At 42.3% G+C, this 24,545-nt stretch overlaps 2 protein-coding genes across 2 annotated transcripts in view; both read left to right on the top strand.

The window, feature by feature from the left end:
* Positions 1-15,477, top strand: part of TBC1D14 (TBC1 domain family member 14) — a 62,694-nt gene extending 47,217 nt beyond the window's left edge. Inside the window, exons 12-14 of the mRNA XM_066317233.1 lie at positions 886-995; positions 10,682-10,940; positions 12,175-15,477. Of these exons, the coding sequence (XP_066173330.1) occupies positions 886-995; positions 10,682-10,940; positions 12,175-12,240 (435 nt within the window). The 3' untranslated portion in view covers positions 12,241-15,477. The remainder of the gene's footprint in view (positions 1-885; positions 996-10,681; positions 10,941-12,174) is intronic.
* A 1,679-nt stretch (positions 15,478-17,156) lies between these two features.
* On the top strand, positions 17,157-22,207 carry TADA2B (transcriptional adaptor 2B). The gene is made up of 2 exons (XM_066317234.1): positions 17,157-17,431; positions 18,700-22,207. The coding sequence occupies exons 1-2, from the start codon at positions 17,162-17,164 to the stop codon at positions 19,690-19,692; spliced, it is 1,263 nt and encodes a 420-aa protein (XP_066173331.1). The 5' UTR covers positions 17,157-17,161; the 3' UTR covers positions 19,693-22,207.
* The last annotated feature ends 2,338 nt before the right edge of the window (positions 22,208-24,545 follow it).

Genomic DNA, 24,545 nt, shown 5'->3' with positions numbered 1-24,545 from the left:
GCAACTCATACTTTGAAGAAATCACAGCCTTTTCTTATTGCTTTTGTTGGGATTTGTATTACTGAATCATTAAAGGACTTTGCTTAACTTTTTTCTCTGTAGTATTAGGGAGGGTGATTAAAATTCCTTTGGTTTTTAACTCTTACTTGAATTCAAAGATTTATTTTTAACTTGCTCTCTGTTACGAAATTTGACTAAATATTCAAAGTTTAAAATAGCATAAAAGTCTTTAGGTTAAAAACAATGCAGTTCGGGGGTTATGATGTTAGAGAGTTACAGACTGTTTCTCTTGCACAGATTTTTTGCCCCAGTCTTTGAATTTTTTGTGTGAAACTTGTGTCTTCCTTTTTGCAAAAGAAATACTTATTATCTAAATGTAGAATATATGGTATTATGTTGGTAGTAGACTCTTAGAATAGTTTTGATATTAGAATGTGACTTATGACTGGAATATACTGGACTCTTCACTGTTGCTGTGGAGTATTAACATTTTTTTAGTTTTGAATTTCACTATGTTCCACTGGGTCTTGAATTTTATTCAGTATAATATTAAATTACAGGCACAAGCATAAAACACCATTCTGTTATAATTATTTTGAGAAATCAGCAAAAAGCTTCTCTCCTGCTGGTATTTTTCTTTCCAAAGGAAGCTGGCCAAGACCCAAAGCAAATGTTACATTGTTGAGTATGAGAATCCTGTATAAAGCGGATCCTAAATTCTTAGTGCTTGCAGATTATGCCTTTATATAAATACTTAACTTTTTATAGTATCATGAAATTCATTGATCCTGTTTTTGAAGAGTGTTAATCCTACAATAGATAATACATTTAAGCTTGTTAATAACACAGCTAACTGCTTGTTTTCTCCCTGTTATATTTTCCCAGATGTTGACTTACTTTGCTGCATTTGAGGTATTCTTTGAAGAAAATCTGCCAAAGTTATTTGCCCACTTCAAAAAAAATAACTTAACTCCAGACATCTATCTAATTGATTGGTAAGACACTGAAAGTGTAATTGCCAGTTTGTGTGACATACAGCTCCGTGTCAGTATTCATGACAAAATTGGAATTACCTGGTTTAGTATCCTTCTAAGATAAAGGCTTTATTTTTTGTTCAGTACTTGACTTGTCAATCCAGTTCATTCCCATATACTTCTGTGTTGTTTAACATTAGCCTAAGTTTTATTACTGTACTTGTGTTAAATTGGAAGTTCATTTTAAAATACTGCTGGATAGCACTATTCATCTGTATTTAGTGCCTGTTTGGATTGATTTTCTGAGAAAATTTGTCTGCTACATGAGCAGGTGAGTACCAGGGTTGTCTATTCAGAAAATATTCCCAGTCTTGCATTTGAAATGTGTACTTTATCCTTCACAGATCAGGAAAAGTGTAATTAAAACATTTGTACAACATAAAACTCAAAGCTACAGAAAAGCTATTCCACTCAGCAGATGAGCAATTTGTGTATTTTTATTAAATGAAACTGTCTTCCCTTTAAGTTCTAGTATAATCAGAACATTTTCCTTAGAGGGGAAAAAACCAATGATCTTATTTACACTTCTGCCAAATTTCGGTGAGGTATTATGCACTCCAGATTGAGTACTTGCATTTGTGCCTATCAGGCCTTGGTTTGAGGAAGTTAAGAAGCCTCTTTTCAGCAAGACTTTCTTGTCAGTTTTGGGATGACATGCAGTATTTTTTGTGAAAAATTGGTTTGTCCTTACACTGTTGCCAATTTCTTCTCTTCTCATGTATCTGATGAATACCTTAGGTAAAAGAATAAATGCTTGCTGGTAACAGCAGGATTTTTTCCTGAGATTAATAAGCTGTTCTTTTGGAAAATATTTGTGATGTTAATACGATTTTACCTGAACATCTCTGGCAGTACCCTGATCTGGAAGACCTAGTTAGTCTAATTGGTAGTACTCATGTTGCCTATCTCTTAGACAAAAACACATTTAAAGTATATTAGTCCAATACAAGCTCAAAGTTTGAATGCATTAATTTTCATAGGATCATTGAATTTCTGAGGTATTGGAAAAGTCCTCTGAGCTCATCTAATCTAAACCCACTGCTCAAAGCACAGTCAATTAGAGCAGCTTGCTCAGGACCTTGTCCAGTTGGGTTTTGAATATCTTCAAGGAACAACACTACACAGTCTCTTCATGCAACTCAGTTCCAGTGTTCAACCACCCTTCTGGTTAATGAGATTTTTATTTTCTTATGTTTAAAATGGAATTTCCTGTATTTCATTTCGTGCTTGTTGGCTCTTGTCCTTTAAGTGGATACAACCAGGGAAAGTCTAGTTCTGTCTTGTTTTCATCCTCCTATCAAGTGTTTTTAGATATTTAGGTCCAAGCTATCTCTTCTCCCAGCTAAACAGAACCAGCCTGCTCAGCGTCTCCCTGTGTGTCACATGTCCAAGCCTTTCATCACATTCGTGGTGAGCTGGACTTGCTCCAGTATAAGCATGTCTCTCTTGTCCTGGGAAGCCCAGAGCTGGCTTGTCAGTGCTGAGTAGATGGATGACCTGCCTTGGCATGCTGGCAGCGGTGTTTCTTCTGCAGCCGAGAAGTTTGTGAACAGTCTTTGCTACAAAGGCACATTGCTGGCTTACATTCAGCTTGGTGTCCACCAGAACCTCCCTGTCCTTTTCTGCAAAGCTGCTTTCCAGACAGTTCAGTTCCCAGCTTGTACCTGGGCTTACTTCCTACCCACCCATGTGCAGGACTTGGCATTTCCCTTTTGCTGAACTAACTTCATGGGACTCCTCTTAGCTCAGCAACCTCTCCCAGTTTTGTGTCACCTGCAAACGTGCTGTGGGCACAGTCTAACGCATCATCTGCATCCTTAATGAAGACATTTAAAAGTGTTGGATGCGTACCAAACCCTGGAGTACACTGCCAGTGGATTGGCTCAAAGCTATACTTCATGCCACTAAATTACAACCTTCTGAGCTTGACAGTTCCAGCCAGTTTTCAGTCCACCTCACTGTCTATCTAATCCATACTTCATTGGTTCATCAACAAGGGTTTTATGGGATACAGTGCTGAAACCCGTGCTAACATCAAGATACACAATGTCCATTTCTCTTCCCTCTTCCACCAAGCCAGTCGTCCCATTGGCTAAGTTGTCTTATCAAGTCTGGTTGGGCATGATTTTGGTTCCATAAATCCATCCTGACTTCTTGCAATCACCTTTTTGCCCATAATATTCTGTTAAATAATGTCCAGGATTTTTCTTACATTACTTTCTCAGAGATGGAGATGAAGCTGACCAGCCTGTAGTTCCCTGGATCCTGTCTCTTGAAGACAGGAGTGACATTTGTTTCCTTCAGGTTCTCAGGAACTTCTCCTGATCACTGGAGATGATTCAAAGATAATTGAGCCTCACAATAACACTAGACAGTTTCCCCACACACTTGTATATGCCCAGTTTATTTAAATATTCCCTAATATGATCATCCTCCAGCTGGGGTAGGGTTTCCTTATACTGGGCTTTTCTACTGGTCTGGAAGACCTGAGATTCCTAAAGGCAAGTCTCAGTAAAGACTGAAATGAAAGTGGCAGTGAGTACCCCAGCTGTCTGCCTGTTCTTTGTCACCAAGTTCCTTGCTGTGTTCAGCAGTGGTCTCACGTTTTCCTGAGTCTGTTTTTTTCTCTGCTGATGCAGGAAAGCCCTTCTTGTCCTTAACATCCGTTGTCAGTTTATCTCCAAATGGACTTCTCGTGCTGCCTTTGCTTGATTTGCGTGGTTTGCATATGCTTGTTGCACAGAGGGTGGTGTAACATGGGCTTTTTATGATTTGGCTGTTACACTAGGATTAAATTTTAAAGCATCATGTGTAGGGGAATCGTTGGGGGTTATAACACAAATTGGCTCATTTTTCCCCATGAGAATGATTTTATGACTGAAGCCTGAGAATATTAAACTGAAGTAGACCTGTGCACAGAGAATAGAAATAGTACTAGGATAAGGTAAAAGAGAAGATAAAGAGCAGAGGCTGGTGTGTTCCGTTATAAGAGGAAAGATGTTGAAATTGTATTGCCTCAGTGTTGTGAAAGCCTGTGTGTGGAGAAAGCAATTGAATAAAAGGGACATCAGAATAAGATGACTATGAACATGTGGGAGAGTAACTGGGTAGACAACACTGAAATCACCAGGTTATTGTAATTTTAATGGACAATAATGTCAGTAGCAGTCCAGAAATTACATCAGCCTGGCAGATGATGAGGCTAGTCACCTTAGCAGCATGGACACAGACAAGGAAGAGATATTTAATGCTGTCTTCACTTTGTTTTTAACCGTGATGATGTGCTTTGGGGGTCCCAGAGCCCTGAGCTGGAAGACCAGCTGTGAGGATGATAAACTTCCATCGACCCTGAACTTGTGTGGGATTTGCTGCTCCAGCCTGATGGTCTATGGGACCCGATGGCATTCATCCAAGAGCTGGCTGATACCATCATGAGACCTCTCTCAATGATTTTTGAACAGTCTTGGGAATCTGGAGAGGTTCCATTTGTCTGGATGCTGGAAAACATTGTCCTGATTATCAGGAAGGGTGTGTCTGAAAACTGAAGGCCTGTCAGAGTCACTACAGTGACTGGTAAAATTATGGAGAAGGTTATTCTGGGACATATTGAAAGACACCTGGAGGATGGCACAGCCAGCACAGGTTCATGAGGTGAAAGTCCTGCTTCACAAACTTAATTTCCTTTTATGACAAGGTTACCCACTTAGCTGGATAGATGTGATATTTTTAGACTTCAGTAAAGATTTTGATACCATGTCTCACAGTAACCTATCCAGATTCTGCAGATGGGATGAGGAAATCCTGGACATGTAGATAGACTGGGGAATGATATGCTGGAAAGCAACACCATGGAAAGAAACTTGTGGTCCTGGATAGTCAGTGGCAAGTTGAACATGAGCCAGCAGTGCCAGCCCTGTCCTGGGGGGCATCAGGGACAGCATCACCAGCTGGGCAAGGGACAGGATTGTCCTGCTCTGCTCTGGGCAGACCTCACCTGGAGTGCTGAGGGCAGTTTTGGGCACCACAATATAAGAAACATAGTTAACTGTTAGAGAGTGTCCGAAGGAGAGTATTTAAAAAATGGTGAAAGGCCTTAAAAGGAAGCTGTTTGAGGAGTAGCTGAGGTCCCTTGGTCTGTCCAGCCTGGAGGAGACTGAGGGAAACCTCATTGCAGTTACAGCTTCCCTGTGAGGGGAGGAGGAGGGGCAGACACTGATCTCTGAGCTGTGGTAACAGTGCATGAAGCTGTGTCAGGGAAGATTCAAGTTAAATATTAGGAAAAGATTGTTCTTCCCAGAGGGTGGCTGGGCACTGGAACAGGCTCCCCAAGGCAGTGGTCAGAGCACCAAGGCTGGCAGGGCAGAGTTCAAGAAGCTTTCAGACAATGCTCACAGGCACACGATGTGATTCTCAGGGTGGTTCCTCTGCAGGACCAGGAATTGGACTCAGTAATCTTTGTGGGTCCTTTCCAACTCAGGGTATTCTATGGTACATAGTTGGATATGATGCTGTCATGAATAATGTGATTGCTATGTAGGAGAAACCAAAATTGAGCATCCTTGTGGTACAGGCATGTTAATATTTTGCTATTTCCTAACTTTACATTGTAAGGAAGAAATCCTGAGAAACAATATTAGAAATCTGATATTTAGAAAAAAAAAATACTTTTTTGACAGAAGGTTGAAGGTTTACATTCCCTTCAGCAATTTTGCTTTAATAAAATACTCTTTATTGTATTTTCTTGAGTAAATATTATGTGATTAGTTGTTCTCTCTTAGTACATGTATTGGGAAAAAGCCAAACAAAAACAAAAGAAAACAAAAAGAAAAAATGACGGAATGAAGTGAGTGAAGAACTGAAGTTATGAAGTCTGTGTCTAAGTGTTATTGAAGTCTTGAGGCTTATCGGGTCCCCCTTTCGTTACCTCTGTGGATGTTGTTAAGAGCACTTGAAGAAGACTTCAGTGAGGAGTGACTGTGGATGGTGCTTCTCAAAGTCTTTGTATCAGTGAGCTGACAATTAACATTTCTTACTGACTACCTGCATCCATATTCAAGCTGTTTATTTTAATTTCAAGGACAATTTACTGTGTTCCTTCCTATCCCTAGAGAGTTACAACACTGGTCCTGCACAGGAATGTAGGCTGTTTGAGACAGACTGATACTGTCTGTATTAAACTTCTTCACACTTAACTTGAACTACACAGCTTATATTGCTCTGTCCTCAATTTCGTTAGTGCAGGTTGTATTTATGTAAAATGTTCATATTTTACTTAAATCTATATCTAAATGTATTAATATGTGTGTGTGTACATACATATACATACTTTCTACTTCAAAATACTTGGATCCTGTAAGAAGCAGATTTAGTGTTTTTTTTCTTTAAATTGTCACTAAGAGTGTGGCTCTTAAAGTCAGGGAAGAATGTGGTACAGCATCGCTTTGAGTAGGCAGACTTGTTGCTTGTAGGTAAAAATCTCTGTGAAACAGCCTTGCTCTAACATTATTTTTATTTAAATTAAATTTGTTCTGAGTTTCAAAGGGATGCCTGCTGCTATTCCAGTGGCTGGTGTGGTTACTGTGCGGGCATGTCTGCAGTAAATCTCAGCTGGTGCCAGCCTCTGGGAGGCTCCAGTAGCCAGTGCTGCACAGACCAGTTGCTGGGAAACCTTCCTGCTCCTGCCACAATTACAGTGGAGACAACTAGTCTGCTTTGTGCCTCTTCCTGTAACCTGTGCTGCAGGGAACAGCAGTAAAATTTGTGTGCTTAAATAATTTATGAAGGGATATGTTCCAAGAAAAAGAAATACTGTAGGTGGGCCCAGCTGTGCAGGTTTTCTTGGAACTGGTAGAGGACTTAGGGAAGGAGAACCCCCCACCATTTTTAGTTCCACTGCTGCCTTCTGTGATGAGAAAGCTCCAAGGACTGAATAGTTTAATTAAAGGTACTGTGAGATGATTATCAGGGGATGATTATCCCCATGATTATCAGGGGATACCTGCCACAAGTAAGGCATCTCATTTAAAAAGGACCCATGTGCTTTAAGCCCAAACTCCAAATGATAAATCTTGTTGAAAGAATTCAAAAACTATACAGGGTTTTACTTTTTTTGGTGAGTATAAAGGGGATCAAGTGTGAAAAAAACGTAAAGAGCAATGTGCAGTCAGGTTAGCAAGGAACAGAGGGGAAATAGTGTGTCTGAACAGTCCAGTTTTGGCCTCTCATTCTGTCAGCTGATGTTCTGCAGGCTCTTGTGAGCAGAGTAGAATGTGGATTTGCCAAGGACACATGCTGTCTATTTATGGCCTGCTGCTGCTATGCAAACACCTCTTTATCCCTACTCAGGAAAATGATTTTGACAATAATTATAGCCAAGGGCTGTGTTTGTACTGATGGATTGATCAGTGGTTCTTTAGTATTACATGGACTGTGATAGTGCTCCATGAACACGAACTTTTTATTGACACCATGTGCTTGTTAGGATAAAGGTCCAATCCACTTTGTTGGCACTTCCAGTAAAGTATGTGTAAGTTTGCTTTCTGTGACTTTGAGAAAAGCATAGTCCATGCCCCCAAAAAATGCTCTCTTGCAGCCAGCATTTTATATTAAATAATATTTACTTTTCTTTTTTCCAAATAAGAAATGAAGTAAACACTTCTTTTTAGACTGTAATGATTTTAAAATTTAGACATGGGAAAGGAATGTGTAGTGCAAGAACACATGAGATCTGATTTGCATCAGTGTTGTGTGTGAGTTGCCAGTCCAAAATGTGACCTACCTGTTTGCACTGCTCTTGCTAATATCTTATAAAGACTTTTTAATTAGAAAGAAAAGAGAAAAAGGAGAGGGGGGAAGAAAAAGCAAAGGAAAGAAGCATGGAGCTTATGATTATTGTGGTAGCACTGCTTTGCTTTCTTGATGACTTTATGGTCATATGCTTTCGCTGTGAGCAGCAAACCAGCCAGGACTTCATGAATCTACCTCAAAGTACACTTTCCTCAGAAACAGGGCCAGGGAGCAGCAGGAGTATCTGGTGCTGCTTTTCTTCCTCTTCCAAACAGAAAGAGGCCAGGAGCCTGCACCTGCATTGCTTTGACACTGGACATCTCTATGTGAGTTAGCTGTGTTGTCTCATCTCTAGAGTGGGTAGGAAGAGAGCTGCAGACAGAAATCACCCCACAGTACAGCAACAGCAGGTCATGTGCAAGGAGTGTGCCAGTGCTGCTGAAAGATGCTGCTGGAACTGCCTCAGTCTGGCAGCTGCTTTATTACTCCAGTAAATTCCAGCTGAGCTTCAGACCAGTAGCTCAGATGTCTAATAAAAATGTCTTTCAGTAGGAAATGTTTGAAGGGATGAAATACTCTATCTGTTCTAAGCAGTGATTCCTACTGACCTTTCACTGCTTATTCTAAGGGGTCCAGTCTCTGCTATTAGGGCTTGATGCATCAATTCCATGCAAATATTAATGAAAGTTAATTGCCTTGTTAAGTTCCTGCAAATGGTGCGTCCTTCCAAACTATGAAGAGCTCAATGACAAATAACTGACTTGATGTGACAGTTTTTTTGATGCAAGTAAATCCTTTTGTACAAAAGAAGAGTTCTGATAAATAGTTCTTTCTTTTGACAGTTAATTTTCTGCAGAGTTGGAGATGTAATACAAATGGGTTATTCAGGTGAGGTCTGAATCGTGGCAGAATAATGGCTTTTGTGAATAAAAACAGGTCCATAAAGTTGGCATTGTTACTTATCTTTAGCCAGGACTTGTTTCTGGCTGGGTGTTTGACTGATACTTGGTAGCAGGACCAGGAAAAGACTCAGTTGAATTGCTTCCTATTACGCTGTTCCTTTTAAATTGAAAACCTCATGCTATTTCCTCTGTGTGTGTGTGTACAGAGAAAAGTCTTAATTCTGCCATGTAGGTATTCTGTGGCAGTATGCTTTTATATGGTGTGTGACTGTACAAAAAGATTGAAAGAGTGTATAAAGTAAATGAAGTCTGCAGTGCAGGATTGGCCAGGAACCCAAAGAGTGTGTGTTGTGCTCTTTTTACACCACCACGTGTATATGGTGAACAAGAACAAGTGTATGGGCTTTTCATCCCAGACCTACACTTTCTGTTAATTTATTTTTATAATTTTGACTTAGCTTTTTGGAGAACAGGATTGAAAATGTTTCCACTTGTTTTAAGAAGATTGCAATGAGATGTAAAAATAGGAAAACCAGTAAAATCCTAAACCTGAAATTCACTTGTTACCTGAATTTGTGCAAGTTTAGTTTCATCAGTTCGTTTAGTTTCATGTTAGTTTCATCAGGATATTAATAAAATTAATATATTTTCACTTTTTTCTAAATTGTGATGATTCACGCAGAAGCCATATACTTAACAGCACATCATTCAAATAATTTTTATATAGTAAAAAGCATAATATGCAGACAACCTTTGATTATTGGACTTTGCTGTGAAAATACATTACTTCATATTCTATACCTATATATGTGTGTGTATATCTGTTCCATTTTATCTTTTTAATGTGAATCCAGATTTCCCAAATAAAAAATTGGAGGGGATAGAGGGCAGTTTTAAGTACATGAAAACTACTGTTCATTCAGCATACCTGAAAAGGAGTTTTTTTATAAGAGCTGTGGGAAGGTTTGATTGAAATTTGAGCCTCTGCTGACCTCTGCCGGGGAGAGAATTCTTTGCAGTTTTACAGCGGTTTTTGTGCAGGGCATCTGTGGAAAAGTTATTTCTGAATTCTGAAGGAAAAGGCCACTGTGACTCTTTCCCCTTATATACTGTTAAATGATCCCAGGAAACAATTCTCATTGCTTGCCATTAGGTCATGGTTGGCCCCAGTGCTCCCGCTCTGCTGTGCAGCGAGATGTTGAATAAAGGAGAGAGGAAGGAGCAATTTTTTGTTACTGGCTGCAAGGCTGTCAGCATTTTGGTGAAGGAAGAAACGTGCTCATGGTTTTTTATGAGGCTAGAGTTTTATGAGCTGGGAGTAGGCTGTTGTTTCTGGTATTACCCCAGGAGAGAAAGCTCTTCAAGGATAACATCCCTGCAGGTGCACTGAGCCACTTATCACCATCTACACCTGCATACACCTGGACATCCTGCCTTGCCTGTTTCTCTCAACTCAAGGGAGTTCAAGCTGATCCTTCCTCCAAAACTCATGCTATTATTACTTATTATTATTGCTAGTCAATCAAGCCTGGAACACAAGAGTTAATTTTACTCATCTCCTTTATCTGAACCACAAAATTCCCACTGCAGTTTGTCTTAAGGTCCTGCCTTTTAGAGTTTTTGCAACTAAAACTGCATCGATTCTCAGCTCTTAAGTGATGCTTAAATAGGCATTTAATTATAGCCGTGGTCATTACATGCTTGTTGTACAACCATGTATATTGTTTCTTCTGTTATGATCCAAAAAGATCTAACTTAGAGACCATGCCTTAATGGTTGTACAGTTCTATGTTGTTTCATGGATTGGTGTGCTGCAACTTAGATGTACTTCTGAAATATAAAAAGGAATATTCAGTTACAAATATTTGAGAAGCCTCAAACTTACTGATGTGTGTGTACTGCTGTGAGTATCCAAGACTTCTTGTCCAGTAACTGTGAAAATTTTGTTCTGTCTTTCAGGATATTCACATTGTACAGCAAATCTTTGCCACTAGACTTGGCTTGTCGTGTCTGGGATGTGTTCTGCCGTGATGGAGAAGAGTTCTTATTCCGTACAGCGTTGGGAATACTAAAACTTTTTGAGGATATTTTGACCAAAATGGACTTCATTCATATAGCTCAGTTTTTAACAAAGCTACCAGAGGACTTGCCTTCGGAAGAATTCTTCACATCCATTGCTGCCATTCAGATGCAAAGTAGAAACAAAAAATGGGCTCAGGTAAAGAGGATGTCAGTCTTTGGTAACTGATGATTTTACTGTACTCATGAAAATGGGGTTTGGCAACATCTGGAAGAATGTTTTATCAGAGCTAGTGTTTGATTTTATGGGTAACTAGGACTGTGTAGCTCACTCCATGCTTTTAGCATACACTGAGATGAGTGGTTTCCCTCAGTTTAATCTGTGGAAAGGGAGAACTCAGTCAACATTCAAAATTGAAATATTGAGTGAAATTTATGAAGTAAAAAGTTTCACAACTTTGAAACGGTATTAATTACAAAGGCTGCTGGCGACATTACAACTTGATACTTAAAAGCAGAAATCCACTCTTTGGGAGAAGATGACAGTTTGTCAGGACACGTATCATACACTCAATTTGATCTTGAAGATCTCTACTCTGCCTGATACTGGGCTCTACAGAAGTGATTTCATCTCTGACTTCTTTATTGGGATTTAGCATGTGATTTCAGAAATTGTTTCATTGTAATTTCAGCTAAATTCCAGCTTGAAGAAAAAAATATGTGTCATCTGAATGTGGAAATCATTAAGTGGCTGTAGGCAGGCATTCATTTTGGAGAGTGGAAACTGCCTCTTTTTTTTCTTCTTCTTTGTTCAAAGCAGCAATACAGCCCACTCTGTGACTCTTTCCTAATAGAGCTCTGCCCATTTTATCCAATTGCTTTTTTGCAGAGAAAGCGAAAGGTGATGTTAAACTGTGGTGCTGTTAAATGGAGTGGTTGGGACAATTCAGCTGCAGCTGGGTGTTTCTGGTTCTTTCCTGGGCTAGCAGTGCCTGTAAATGCTGAGGATTGTCAACTTTCTCTTCAAGATGAGGATTTCTAACCTTCAGAGCAAGAGTGGCTCCACGGGTTGTTCAGTTGTCTCACCTTCCTTGAACGTGTAATGTGTGCGTGAGGATTGTGTTCCAAATAAATTCCCAGCCTGCTGCTGCTTCCCTCGTGGGGAAGGAGAGATAGGGGTCCTATTCTGCCAAGTACGCCAAATAACAGGCTTCAAAAGCGTGTATTGGGGGAGATGGAGTTTAAACCTTTGTTAAATCTGTTTCTATCCACCATGTCACAAGGACTTATGGGAGAGGTCTCTTGTCAATGGAGAGATCATCTAAATTTAATTACATTTGATAGTTAAAATAATATTGCTCTTTGGAATTAATTATTGAGTAATTTTTTTAAATCTAATGCTTTTCTTTTCTCTCATTTCTTGAAATGTCTAGATACTGGCTGCTCTGCAGAAAGATAACCGGGAAATGGAAAAAGGAAGTCCTTCACTCAAACGTTAATGTTGGGTTTGCCTCCAGTGACTCCCAGGAAATGAACTAAAGTGGCAAAAGTATTGATTACTGTTTGACATGTATGAGCCTGCAAATCAAAGTGTTAGTTCAGTTATATTTAGTAGTAGAATAGCCTTAAGGGGGAGAGAAGAAAAATGAGGAGGAGGAGTGGAAGAAAAAAAAAGGCAGAAAGGAAATTAGGGTATAAACCCCTTATAAATTAAACCTAGGCTTAGCCTTAAACTTTTAGTGGTATGAGCATAAGCTGTGGAGAGCATTACACATTCTGTACTTCTGATGAGGGCAGTGAAACAAAATAATATCAAGGGTTTGGGGTTTTCTAAATTTTTTTCTTAGATGTTTTAAAAGACTGGACATTCAGCAATGTTGGTTGCTTTGACAGGTATTCCCGTTTCATCCTTAGGCAGGATATATTTTCAATACCTGTAACAGTAGCTGGATCTGGATTTTAGATAACTGGTGCTGGAATTTTAAATGATACAAGGACCATTTCTTTAGAAATGCTTCTGATTTTGTAGGCTATGGGTCCCATTTACCAAAGAAATCATGTAGACATAGAAGTACATTCCTTTCTTTAATAAGAAAAAGTTAAGGAGAAAGTAAGCTTGGGAGAGAAGTCAAACTAGCAGTGCAAAACTAATTATTTTTCAAGATGCCTTGGAAATTTATTTTTCCAATCTGGATGCATATGGAGGAAATTTCATAGACTCCAAACTCACCAAGAGGGTCCTAGCATTAAGGTGGCATCATTTCCCAATTGTGCTCTCTTTCCTCTGTTTAAAGCCAAGGTCACATGCTACTAAATGCATGTTTCCATCTGTCCCGCTCCTGGGGCACTGCTGTTTCAGGATGTTCTTACCTACCAGCTACTTACTCATGTGCCATGTGTCCAGTCATGGAGATAAAAGTGGGCTTAGCAGATACTGAGAAATGGTTAAAAGCAATTTTGATAGCTACTTTAAACCAGCTTTGCTCACTGGCAGAACTAAGGAGGAAGGGTTGTAGGGGAGCAGTTAATGTTTGCCAGTGTTGCTGCTGAAAAGAAAAGGTTTTGTGGAATCTCCTGAAGCTGCTGCTGCTGCCACAGTGGGAAAGTTATGTGGAGCTGATCCATAGAGTGACAAGTGAAAGAAGTTTATTGGGAATTGTGCCAGACACCATCAGGATAAGTACAAGCTGTGATTTCTGAGTGTTCTATCTGACCTCTAATACATGAGAGCGAGCTACAGCGGCAGCAAACTGCTGTTACATAAATCCCTCATACGTCTGAGATCTTCTCTGCATTCAGGTGAATCTTGAAGGGCAAATCATGAGTGCCTCTGATTTACAAGAATGTTCAGTGCATAGTGTAAAACCTATTTTATACTAATGATGATCATTGAAAAGGGAAATGTAACTGAAGCAATATTTGTGTTAACTGTGAACAGGCATTACTAAATCCTCCAGCTGTATGGTCAGCGGTTTCCCAGTGCTCTTCAGCTGGTTTATGCTGATTATTTTGGCATTGTCTGAATAAAAGCAAGAAGAATAGTTGCACACTGCTCAACTCAACATAATAACTGTGGGACATAATCAAAACACTGTCCTTTGGTACAGACGTTATTTCTGTGAGGGATAATTTGATTGTAATATTAAGAAGCGTTAGAACAAGATTCCCTGGTGAGACTTCGAAAGATGTGTAATGCAAATGCAGCCTGCAAGTCTGATACCTCATTGACCTCTTCTCCTGTCCACTTTGTGTAGCTGATGTAATGGATGTGGTTTTTGTTGGTCATCTTAATTCCTCCACGAGGCATCACCTAGGTCATCACTTACTGAAAATAGACTTTAAGATGTGACAGGAAACATGTTCACTCACTGAGAATTTGTACAGAATTTGCCCTCCAATGACTGGTACTTGTATGCTCCATTGCTTTGAAGTGCAATAGAAAGCAGGAAGGTCAGTAAGTGTTTTTTAACATTACTTTTTCTATTACTACAACAAATATGCCTTTCCATGAAGAATATGAGAGGCCTACCATCCGAAACATTTGCACTATGCTTTTAAACGGTTTATTGAACACAGAGATCACTTTTTCCTCAATACACATGTTTAGGTGGTACTGTAACTGGCTTTGTGATTTACGTCTTCATTGCAACTACATTTGTATTTTCTTTTAAAGCAAGTCTACAAGCGTGGCTCATTTGTCTGGTTAAAAAAGGCATTTTTTAGCTACTAGGTATCTTGGCAGCCATCACAGCCTGTTCTTTTTCTCTTCTCAATAAGATGTTGAATGTAACAGTGACAGTGGGCATAGTTGTGGGGAAAAGGCCTGCTGCAACACTTGTGCACTGTTTGTTACTTGCAAATGTAATTACTTTGTTTTGTGATTTGATCTGTTCTTAGAAGTTGTATATATTTTCTAAATGATTTCTTTGTGTATATAAGGTATGTTCTTTAATGAAGAAACAGCAATGCAATAAGGAGCTTTGCACAGTTTGTTTTCAAACAAAATACATGTGAAAAAATTCACCTGCCTAAACATGCAATTATTTCAACTTCTCAATAACTTGATTTGAAGGTAATGCTTGAATTTTGATAAAAACAGAGCTGAGTAGTAATGGCATAGAATTTCTTGCCACTGAGCTTTTCAAGTTTCTCGCAGTATACCAAATCTCTTAATTAGCTAGAACAGAAATCTTCTTTAAGAAATTCAGGGAATTGCGTAAAAAAATTGACAATTTTATTGTTCAGGTACTTCAAAGTATCTGTAACAAGATGCATGAGATTTTCTTTCATGAAGCAGATGTCCCCATCAAGCAAACTTTCTTTTCTTCATGGGTTTAAAGAAAAATAAAACTGCTGCCATACATGAAAAGTATCACTGTACGTGCAGCAGATCAGAGAAACCAGAAAACTCTAACCAGCTTTGGGATTCTTTACAATCTGCACTTTATAATAAAGCAGTTTTGCAACTTCAATCTGCAGTCAATCATTAATGTTATTTCATTTAGTAAACAATTTCATTTGGGGAAATAAGGTACCTTGTAACAGCCTATTTTTGAATGTTTTAAACCAAGAATGATATATAGAGAAGTGCTGGTTCATCTCCTGTACATCATGTTTAAATTGGGTTATTACATAGTTACCACATTTGTTTTGTTTAGATATGTGTATCAAACTGGAACTTTTTTCAACTGTAAATATATGGTTTTGTTAAATAAAGTCATGTAAAGTTATCCTAATCAACTGTTGTCAGTGCAGTTCAGATATTAAAATTCCACTACTAGTCTTTTTCTTCACAGGTGGCTTTAGGATTTTTTTTTCTGTTCAAAAAGAGGACTTTGGGCCATTTGTGTATTGACAATAGAGGACTTTTTGCTGATGCATTCCAAGTTCTCGTGTTAAAATACCTGTTAAATTCCCTGAGACATTCAGAAGGTCTGATACTTACTGAGCCTGTGGTTTTACCCCTTTTCATGTCTTTCCCTGGACTAGGCCTGAGGTCTGATAAATGTATTATGAAAAACAGTTTTAAGTAAATCTTTTTGACGTGCACAGGAATGCTTAACTATCTTATCCTGGCTTTGTTTGAAAAGAAGAAATCTTAGGTTATTGCAAGTTTCATACTCATAAAGCATTTTTGTGCTCAGCAGTGTTGTTTTACTTCTGCCATAGGCGTAACTTCAGACCTTAAAGTGGAGAAGCTTCCTGTTGCTAAAGTGAAGAGAGGTTGAAGGACCAAATAAAAGAGGGGAGAGAGGGCAGTGCCTGGGCAAAGCCTTGGCTGCCGTGGTTCTGGGTTATCCAGCGAGCAGCCGTCCCTCTCCCTTTTGCCGAAGTATCTCCTGATGTGCAGAATCAGAATGTGAAATCAGATTTGTTTTCTCTAATACCGATTTGATTTTGAAAGAGATTTATATTGTATCTGTTTCAGGAGTTGCACACATTTGTTCAAAACTAGGTTTACTTTACTTGTTTTCCCATATAATAATTCCAAGTTTCTTCAGCCATGCTCAGCAAGTAAGGAGGAATTTGCTTTCTGGCTTTTTATTCTCTGAATCCCCCTACAAGCAGGGCTCAGCATAGTGCCGTCTCTGCGTTTCCAGCTGCTGGCTCAGCAGCGCTGCGGTGTCCGCCTTTCCTCCCCGTCCTCAGGGGGTATCTCAGCTCCCAGCACCCCGCGGTCCTGCGGCACTCTCGGGTTGTTTCTCCACAGGCCGCCTCCGGCCGGCTTTGTTTCGGACAGGGAATCGCTCTCCTCTGGCACGTTTCGGCGCCCATCAGCTCAGCCTTGGCTTTCAGTTTTTCCATGAAGTGGCTGAGAATATGGACTGCGTTCGATACCTTCTTTTTGAGCTTCAGGATCTCATCACAGAGGGTCGAGCTCTTTCTTCACCTGCCCACAGTCCATAGAGCGTTGACCAGCTCTCTCCGAGCAGTCAAGGTGATTGCAAGCGTTTGAACTTTACGCCTCAGCCTGCTGTTTTCTGCGTGGGCCGGGAGGAGCACAGCTAACAGTGGAATGTCTGTTTCTTTAAGCCGCACCTGCCCCGGCAGAGGCGCTTCCGTTTGGGGTGTCAGGGCGGTGACAAGGCCGCTCCTCCCGCGGCCCCGGCAGCGGCCCCGCCCCGCTTCCCCCGTTGCCAGGCACCCGCTCGGCCCCGCCCCTGCCCGTGTGGGGCCCCGCCCCCTGAGGGCGGCCCCTGCGCGGCGGCTCCGCTCGGAGCGGCCCCTCCCATTGGCCGCGGGAAGGGCAGCTGGGTCCGGCTCGGCCAATCGGAGCCGTCCCCTCGCGCTGACACCCCCCGCGCCCGCCAGCCCCGCTCCCATTGGTCGGTGCTCGCCGCGGCCCCGCCCCCCGAGGGCGCTGCCATTGGCGGCGCGGGCGCCGGGGGCGCGGCCGCGCGCGCGCGCGGGCGGGGTAAGATGGCGGAACTGGGGAAGAAGTACTGCGTGTACTGCCTGGCCGAGGTGAGCCCGCTGCGCTTCCGCTGCACCGAGTGCGCCGACATCGAGCTCTGCCCCGAGTGCTTCTCGGCGGGCGCCGAGATCGGCCCGCACCGCCGATGGCACGGCTACCAGCTGGTGGACGGCGGCCGCTTCACCCTCTGGGGCGCCGAGGCCGAGGGCGGCTGGAGCAGCCGCGAGGAGCAGCTGCTGCTGGACGCCATCGAGCAGTTCGGCTTCGGCAACTGGGTAAGGGGCGAGGGGCGAGGGGCGGGGGCGATCCTCCTCCGCGGACCGGCGGCCCTGACAGCAGCCCCGGGGGCGCGTCCTGCGCCGCGGACCCCGGGCTGGCCCCCGTCTCTCCGGGCGGGCTCCCCGCCGGTCCGAGGAGTGCACCCGGCAGCTCGGACCTGTCGCTGCTTGAAGTGCTGCGCTGCCTCCCGGCAGCCCGTCCGTGTCACAGATCTTACCGCTGCCTCTTACCCGTGCTCGGCCTTTGCCTTCCTTCAGTATGTCCCGGCTGCGGGCTGGCTGCTCCCTTTAGTGTCACTGCACAGCCACACTTGGTTTGAAAAAGCAGCAGTAAGAAAGCGTCATTTCACAGTTACAGAATGGGTCAGGTTGGAAAGGACCACAGTGGCTCATCCCAGAGCACACTGCACAGGACTGCATCCAGACGGTTCCTGACTGTTCCCAGTGAGGGAGACTCCACAGCCTCCATGGGCAGTCTGTCCCAGTGCTCAGTCGCCTGCACAGTGAAGTTCTTCCTCTTGTACATGTGGGATTTCTGTGCACCATTTTCTGCCTGTTGCCTCTTGTCCTATTGCTTGGCACCACAGAGCTGAGCCTGGCTCCATCCTCTTCAGATACTGATGGACATTGGTGATGTCCCCTCTCAGCTGTCCCTTCTTGAGCCTGAACAAGACAAATTCCCTCAGCCTGTCCTTGTAAGAGAGATGGTTCAGTCCCCCAGTCATTCTCATTGCCATCCACTGGACCATTCGATTGATTTTTGATTGATTTGATTTCCTGTTACTTATGTTTGCTTCATTAAGTATAAAGGCTTTTTCAAAATCTTAAAGTGTACAATCATTGCAGCTTGCTTAGTTCTTAAATAGCTAGAAAAGAATAAATACAGTAAATACTGCTTGTTTATTTCCATGTTGCTCCTTAGTTAATATGATATAAACAAGCAAAAGCCAAGCTGTCCTGTGCTGCTGGTGTTGGCGTGGGACTTGGAAAGCTTCCTGGTCATGGTGAGCTGGCTGTGGGAGTGCCGTGGGTGCTCAGGAATCACCATGTGGTGCTATTTTCGTGGCTTACCTGCTTCCATGCTCCATAGCCACGCAGAGCTGAAATCACAGATCTGACAGAAACGTGGCCAGTACTGCTAGAGAAGTTTAGGTACTGGGAGTTGGCTTTTGAGGAGCGAGGAAAAAGCTGTGCTCTTTCCTGAATTCTCATTATGCTCGAGATGTAACGGGAATCATTTCATCACTCCTGTTTTTTCTGTTTAGGAGGACATGGCTGCTCACGTGGGAGCATCCCGAACACCTCAGGAGGTGATGGAGCACTACGTGAGCATGTACATCCACGGCAACCTGGGCAAAGCCTGCATCCCTGACACTATTCCCAACAGGGTGACGGACCACACGTGTCCCAGCGGCGGCCCGCTGTCCCCCAGCCTGACGACGCCGCTGCCGCCGCTGGACATCTCGGTGGCGGAGCAGCAGCAGCTGGGCTACATGCCGCTGCGCGACGACTACGAGATCGAGTACGACCAGGACGCCGAGACGCTCATCAGCGGCCTCTCGGTGAACTACGACGACGACGACGTGGAGATCGAGTTGAAGAGAGCTCACGTGGACATGTACGTCAGGAAACTCAAGGAGAGGCAGCGGCGCAAGAACATTGCACGAGATTATAATTTGGTACCGGCCTTCCTGGGGAAGGATAAAAAAGACAAGGAGAAAGCTCCCAAACGAAAGATCACAAAAGAAGAGAAGGAGCTGAGGCTGAAACTGAGGCCTTTGTACCAATTCATGTCTTGTAAGGAGTTTGAAGACTTCTTTGAGAACATGCACAAGGAGAGGATACTTCGAGCGAAGATCCGGGAGCTGCAGCGGTATCGGCGAAACGGGATCACCAAAATGGAGGAGTCGGCAGAGTACGAGGCGGCCAGGCACAAACGGGAAAAGAGGAAGGAGAACAAGAACATAGCTAGTTCCAAGAGAGGGAAGGAAGAGGGTAAAGAAGGTGAATTTGCTGCCATTGAAAACCTGCCTGGCTTTGAACTCTTATCGGACAGGGAAAAGGTGCTCTGCAGCTCTCTGAACTTGAGTCCTGCACGTTACGTGACTGTAAAAACTATCATCATTAAAGACCATCTCCAAAAAAGACAAGGAATTCCTTCAAAGAGTCGCCTTCCCAGTTACTTAGATAAGGTACTGAAGAAAAGGATTTTAAACTTTCTGACAGAAAGTGGTTGGATATCCAGGGATGCTTCATGAAATTCAGCTGATCTGAAAAAACACAGCCGAGGCCCATTGCAGCCTCAAGGACTCCGTTGTTTTTTCCTTCCCTCCCCAAAGATACAGAAACCATGTTGCTTAAAAACACAAAAGAGCAAATACATAAACCCCCACTGTAATCATGATCCATGGTGGTTCAAATAGACTTTTGTTTTGGATCATGGAAAATACTTACTTGTGAAACTTCTACATTGGATTTCACTGCTTTTGGTACCTTACTAGAACAGATTTTTTCATGTGAACTTTCTCAAGTCCGGTAGTCCCAGAGTAGTTGCTTTAGTCCGTACTATTGGATAAATTAATATCAGTGTAATCCTTGCTTTTCTTTGAAGGTAGGAGATAGTTTCATTTGCTGGAAACTTTCTTCACCCTTTGTTTTGTTTTTTTTTTGGCATAATGCTGGCAGCAAAGTGAAGCTTACAAAAGTCCTGTGCTCAGGGGCAGGTGAACAGGGACTTCTGTGACCTTTGCTAAGCTTTCGGAACATTGTCCTTAGTAACTACAGCCAAGGCATGGGACACTGGGATGAGAGTTCCTGTCAAGAACACAGCAGGAGTGAGCAGCGGCAGGGAGTGGAAGGAAGGAAAGGTGGTAGGTGTGACGCCTCCAGGGACTTGTGCTGTTGGAGGGGGGTTCTTGAAGAGCTCCCAGCTGATCCGGGCATTGCTTTGACCTGAGTTTCCTGAAACAGACCCCTCTGAAGCTTTGACTTTTCCTGCTTGGTACTGGAGTGTCAGGGATCCCCAGCAGCTGTGGTGCTCTGCTCCAGAGGAGGGCTCAGCTCAGTGAGGTACCTGATTTGGGCCAGAAATGGGGATTGGGAGAAGAAGCAGTGAGGTGTTGGGCAGAAGTTGAGGGCCTCAGGCAGCAAAATCACTGTTTTTCTTTGTAGGGGGAGCCTGCTCCTCTTTCTTTGGGATTTAACTGCTGAACTCATAGAGGCTGAGGAGGTGTAGCTGAATTTTGCTGGGAAGTCAGGGAAAGGGAGTACGATTCTCAAATGGGGCATGATCACTGAGACTGGTCTTTTAAAACAAAAATAACAATTGATGCAGATTTGGACAGAATGCACGAAGCGTTCCTAAATTTGGAGTGCTTAATCCAGCCACTGTAGGGTTCTAATTGCACATACCTTGAATCGTACTGGCCCAGACACACTGAATCTGAATTCACTGACAGGTACAACAGAGCACCTTGGGAGGGATCTCCTCCACCTGTGACAGCTGCAGCCTGGAGTGCTGCTGGAGCCAGCCACCAGCTGGGATGTAACACAGCGGGAAACACAAATGCCAGACCCACTGTACCATTCTAGTAAGATCCATTGATTAAGGGAAAGATGTTGAAGGAGGATTAGAAAAACATTTTTATGCCCATTTCATCCTTCAGTTCCCATGCTGGAATTCAACAAAATGAATGAAAAATGGTTCTTGCCACGTGGAAGATGGCAGAGTTACTTGTGCCTAAGCCTCTCTGCTGTTCTTGTCTGGAGCAGGAAGCTGTGACTGGAGGCAGGCTGGGCAGGGCTTCTAGGGTGCAAGTGTACCAAATTTGGAACTTGACTGGCTTCACTATGAGTGCAAGATCTGGAAATGTCACCTTGCTTTGACGCTTTGGGCTGTAGTCAGTGAGGATACCGCAAAATCTTAAAACAGTATTAATTCTGCAGTTTGGCAGAGGTGTTTTGATCAGAACTGGGTTTCCTTTAATATATCCAGCATTACCAAACTAGTGTTACCAGTGAGTTTAGAATAAAAAGGGTACAATTACAAAGCCAGCATTTCTAAGGAAAAAAAACCAAAACTGTAGTGCCTTTTTCTTTTGAGCTTATGATGTTATGTCCTTTCAAAAAGGTAAGGGCTATGTCCTCTGGGATGTAATACTTTGTTTGGCTTATCTGTAAGTGGTTTGTTGTGGCATACTCAAGACAAAACTGTCTCTTCTTGGCAGCAGTAGAGCTAACTGCAATGTGCTGAGTAGCTTTAATAACCACTTCTACCCTATATGCATGTACAAGCAGCACACAAGTTCATAAGGTATAAACCCTTGGTTATTTTCTCTGTCCTATTCCTGTGGGAAGGAAGCTCAGTCTTTCTTTTCAGCATTCTAATTTTGCAATTTGGTTCTTCCTGTAACTTGTTACCTAACTGCCGTAACATGCTGTTATGAAGCCTCAATTCTGCATGTAGCTGGTAGATTAAGAGAATTGTTTTGGTTTTGTTTCTTCTGGGTTTTTTTCCCCCTCAAATCTGATTTTCATATTTCTACACTGTTTTGGCATATCTAAGTTAAACTGAAGCAATAGCGCAAAGCCCATCTGAACAATAACAGGAACAAATCTAGGCACCAATGAGTCATTTAAATGTTGAAGTGAATTCTGCATTTACACTTTGTAGCTTCTTAATTCCTCAACCCCTCCAAAATGTTTCTTTGGTGCTAGATGTAACTTATTGAACATCAAAATGAATGTAAAATAAAGTATTTTTAATGTATGCAATATGGATATCAATATTTATTTTGTACTTGCAAGTTAACTCAAGGTGGTGAATGTTTGCTTTAGCAAATACTAGTCCCTTGGAAAGGGCTTCCCTAGAAGCAATGTCTCATTGTCAGCTGTGCTTTTAATTTTAAAGGTGACTTGCACTAGAGGATGCTGCTGTTCCATATTTCACATGGAACTGATTTAGTCTAAGCATTCCTTTGTTATGAGCTGCTGGTTTTCTGTTTGATTGCTTATAAGTTGAGATGCAGTTAATGTTAATCCAGCAATTTACTACAGCTGTGCTGCTCTTCTGTGGTGAAGGGGCTGAGATGGCAAAGAGCTTTTTCAGCTTTTCAGTATTTTGTGTTGATCTGGAAGTTCTTCCTGTACTGTACAAATAACCCAGCCTTCATGTTGCTAATGCAAGGTGTTTTATATGCTTAATGCTCTTGACTTTTCAAATTAAAGTTATTACTAATGATAGTATCTGTCTTAACAGCATTGATGTAAGCCTATCAAAAAGCAACACTGTCTAAGCTTGCAAATCCTGATCCTGTGCTCTGGGTGGGGGCTGTGCTGTGTCCCATCCCACCCCTGTGTTGGAGGGAGCCTCCACCTCACTCGGCGTGCACTGCCCAGCGCTGGGCTCGGATGCTGCTGAGTGTTCTGGCTACAGCCCCTCCTGCCCCGTTCATGGCAGGCCCAGCACACAGGGAGGATGGTGCCTGTGGGTTTGCACTAGTCTGTTTGCACTAGTTCCCTGCCCATGACCGGCCTTGGAGATCACCCCAGCTGAGCACTCTGCCATCATTCTCTTGTGCAGCCGCTGCATTCGCTTCCTTTGCAGCTGGAACTGGCTCCATGAGCCTTCTGGTTCACTCCTCTCAAAATGCTTTTGTGTGTGCCCCAGTCACTCCTAAGTGATGACACATGAAGACTGTGAAGCAAGATACCCCCATGAGCACGTTCAGCTCATCAGCTTCTTTCTTCTAAAGGGAATGTTGCATTATTTGAAGTTTACATTTGTAGCTGTGCCAGACACGACCGCCGGTGCTGAAATCACACAAAGCCTAACTGATGTTGTGCACACAGCTTTCTACTAGATTTTTGCATTGTGTATTGGTAAATAAACTTATATTAAAGTTTCTTTCCATGACTGCTTTAACAATATCTTTGCTTGGGCAATGAGGAAAATAGCTTAAGTCTTAGCTACAATGCATCTCCACTTGTTATTGCAAACTAAATGTGATGGGTGGAAATGTAGTCTTTGAGATAGCTAGTAAGGGTGGTAGATTTGTTGGGTGCTTAAATTTCAGAACTCCTTTCCTCTGTTCTTTGATTTCTTCAGTGCTCCTTCCTGGGGTGTGGCAGAGTGCACAGGTGGTTGGAGCTCTTCATAGACAGACCCACTCCATGCCACAGCCTCTCTGAGGGCAGGCCAGGGAAGGGGAGCCACTTAACTGAGAGACTCAGTTACCAGCTTTAAAGATGAACCTTGTGCTGAAGATTTAATAGGACTTTGTGTTTAAGAACATCCCAAATGAATTATGTCCAAAAATGACAGTTTGTGTGAAGCACCAGGAAGCTTGATAATGAAATCTTCATCTGCTAGGGAACAAGGTGTCCCTTTGTTTTAACTCCCTATTGGAAAAACTTCTGTACTAGGGATGTTATTACTACATTTAGTTTAGATCCAGAGGGATGGGGAGGGGACAAAACAGCGCATAACAGTTCTTAAAAACTATATAAAATGGAACCTGGTCCCTTTTTGACATCACTTGTAAAAAAAAAAAAAAAACAGGTCCAAATCAAAGTGCAACAAAACCATTTCTTCAATCCTAATTCACTCAACCCAGATGGAGGAAAGATACTTCCAAAGACAACTTCAGTATATGGAATCCCCTTTTTTGTCCCTGTATTTTTAAACTTGATCTTTGCCTTTTTCTCCCTGAACTTGATTAGTTTAAAAAAATTAACATCGTAGTTGTCTTCACACATCAAAAAATTGCTCTCCTTCCTCTGCCCAGTCGAAGCATTCTTTCTTAGAGTTGAGAAACAATGATTCCTTAAATATGACTAACCTCCAAACAGTTTTATGCACTTAGGCTGTTCCTGGTTAACTGTTTAATTCCCATGAGGGAAACCAGCACAGGGAAAAATGCCTTAAGGAATGAGAGTAATCACTTCTCACCATGAGTAGGTTCAGTGTTCAATAAGCTCTTGGCAAATCCGCATCTGAACCACAAAAAATATAATCAATACCTGACTTTAAGGTAAGAAGCTCCTTAATCCACAATAACCAGAAACATGGTAAAAAATTTATTAGTACTTACTTTTTACAGGGCCCAATAAC

Source organism: Sylvia atricapilla, chromosome 4 (genome assembly GCF_009819655.1).
Source record: "Sylvia atricapilla isolate bSylAtr1 chromosome 4, bSylAtr1.pri, whole genome shotgun sequence".
NCBI classification, from domain to species: Eukaryota; Metazoa; Chordata; class Aves; order Passeriformes; family Sylviidae; genus Sylvia; species Sylvia atricapilla.
This window is presented reverse-complemented; position numbering and strand designations above follow the sequence as displayed.

Bases quoted from the DNA above. Each gene is read 5' to 3' on its own strand.
- TADA2B (XM_066317234.1), top strand. From the start codon at position 17,162: ATGGCGGAACTGGGGAAGAAGTACTGCGTGTACTGCCTGGCCGAGGTG. The intron at 17,432-18,699 runs GTAAGGGGCGAG...TTTTCTGTTTAG, and splicing joins AGTTCGGCTTCGGCAACTGG to GAGGACATGGCTGCTCACGT.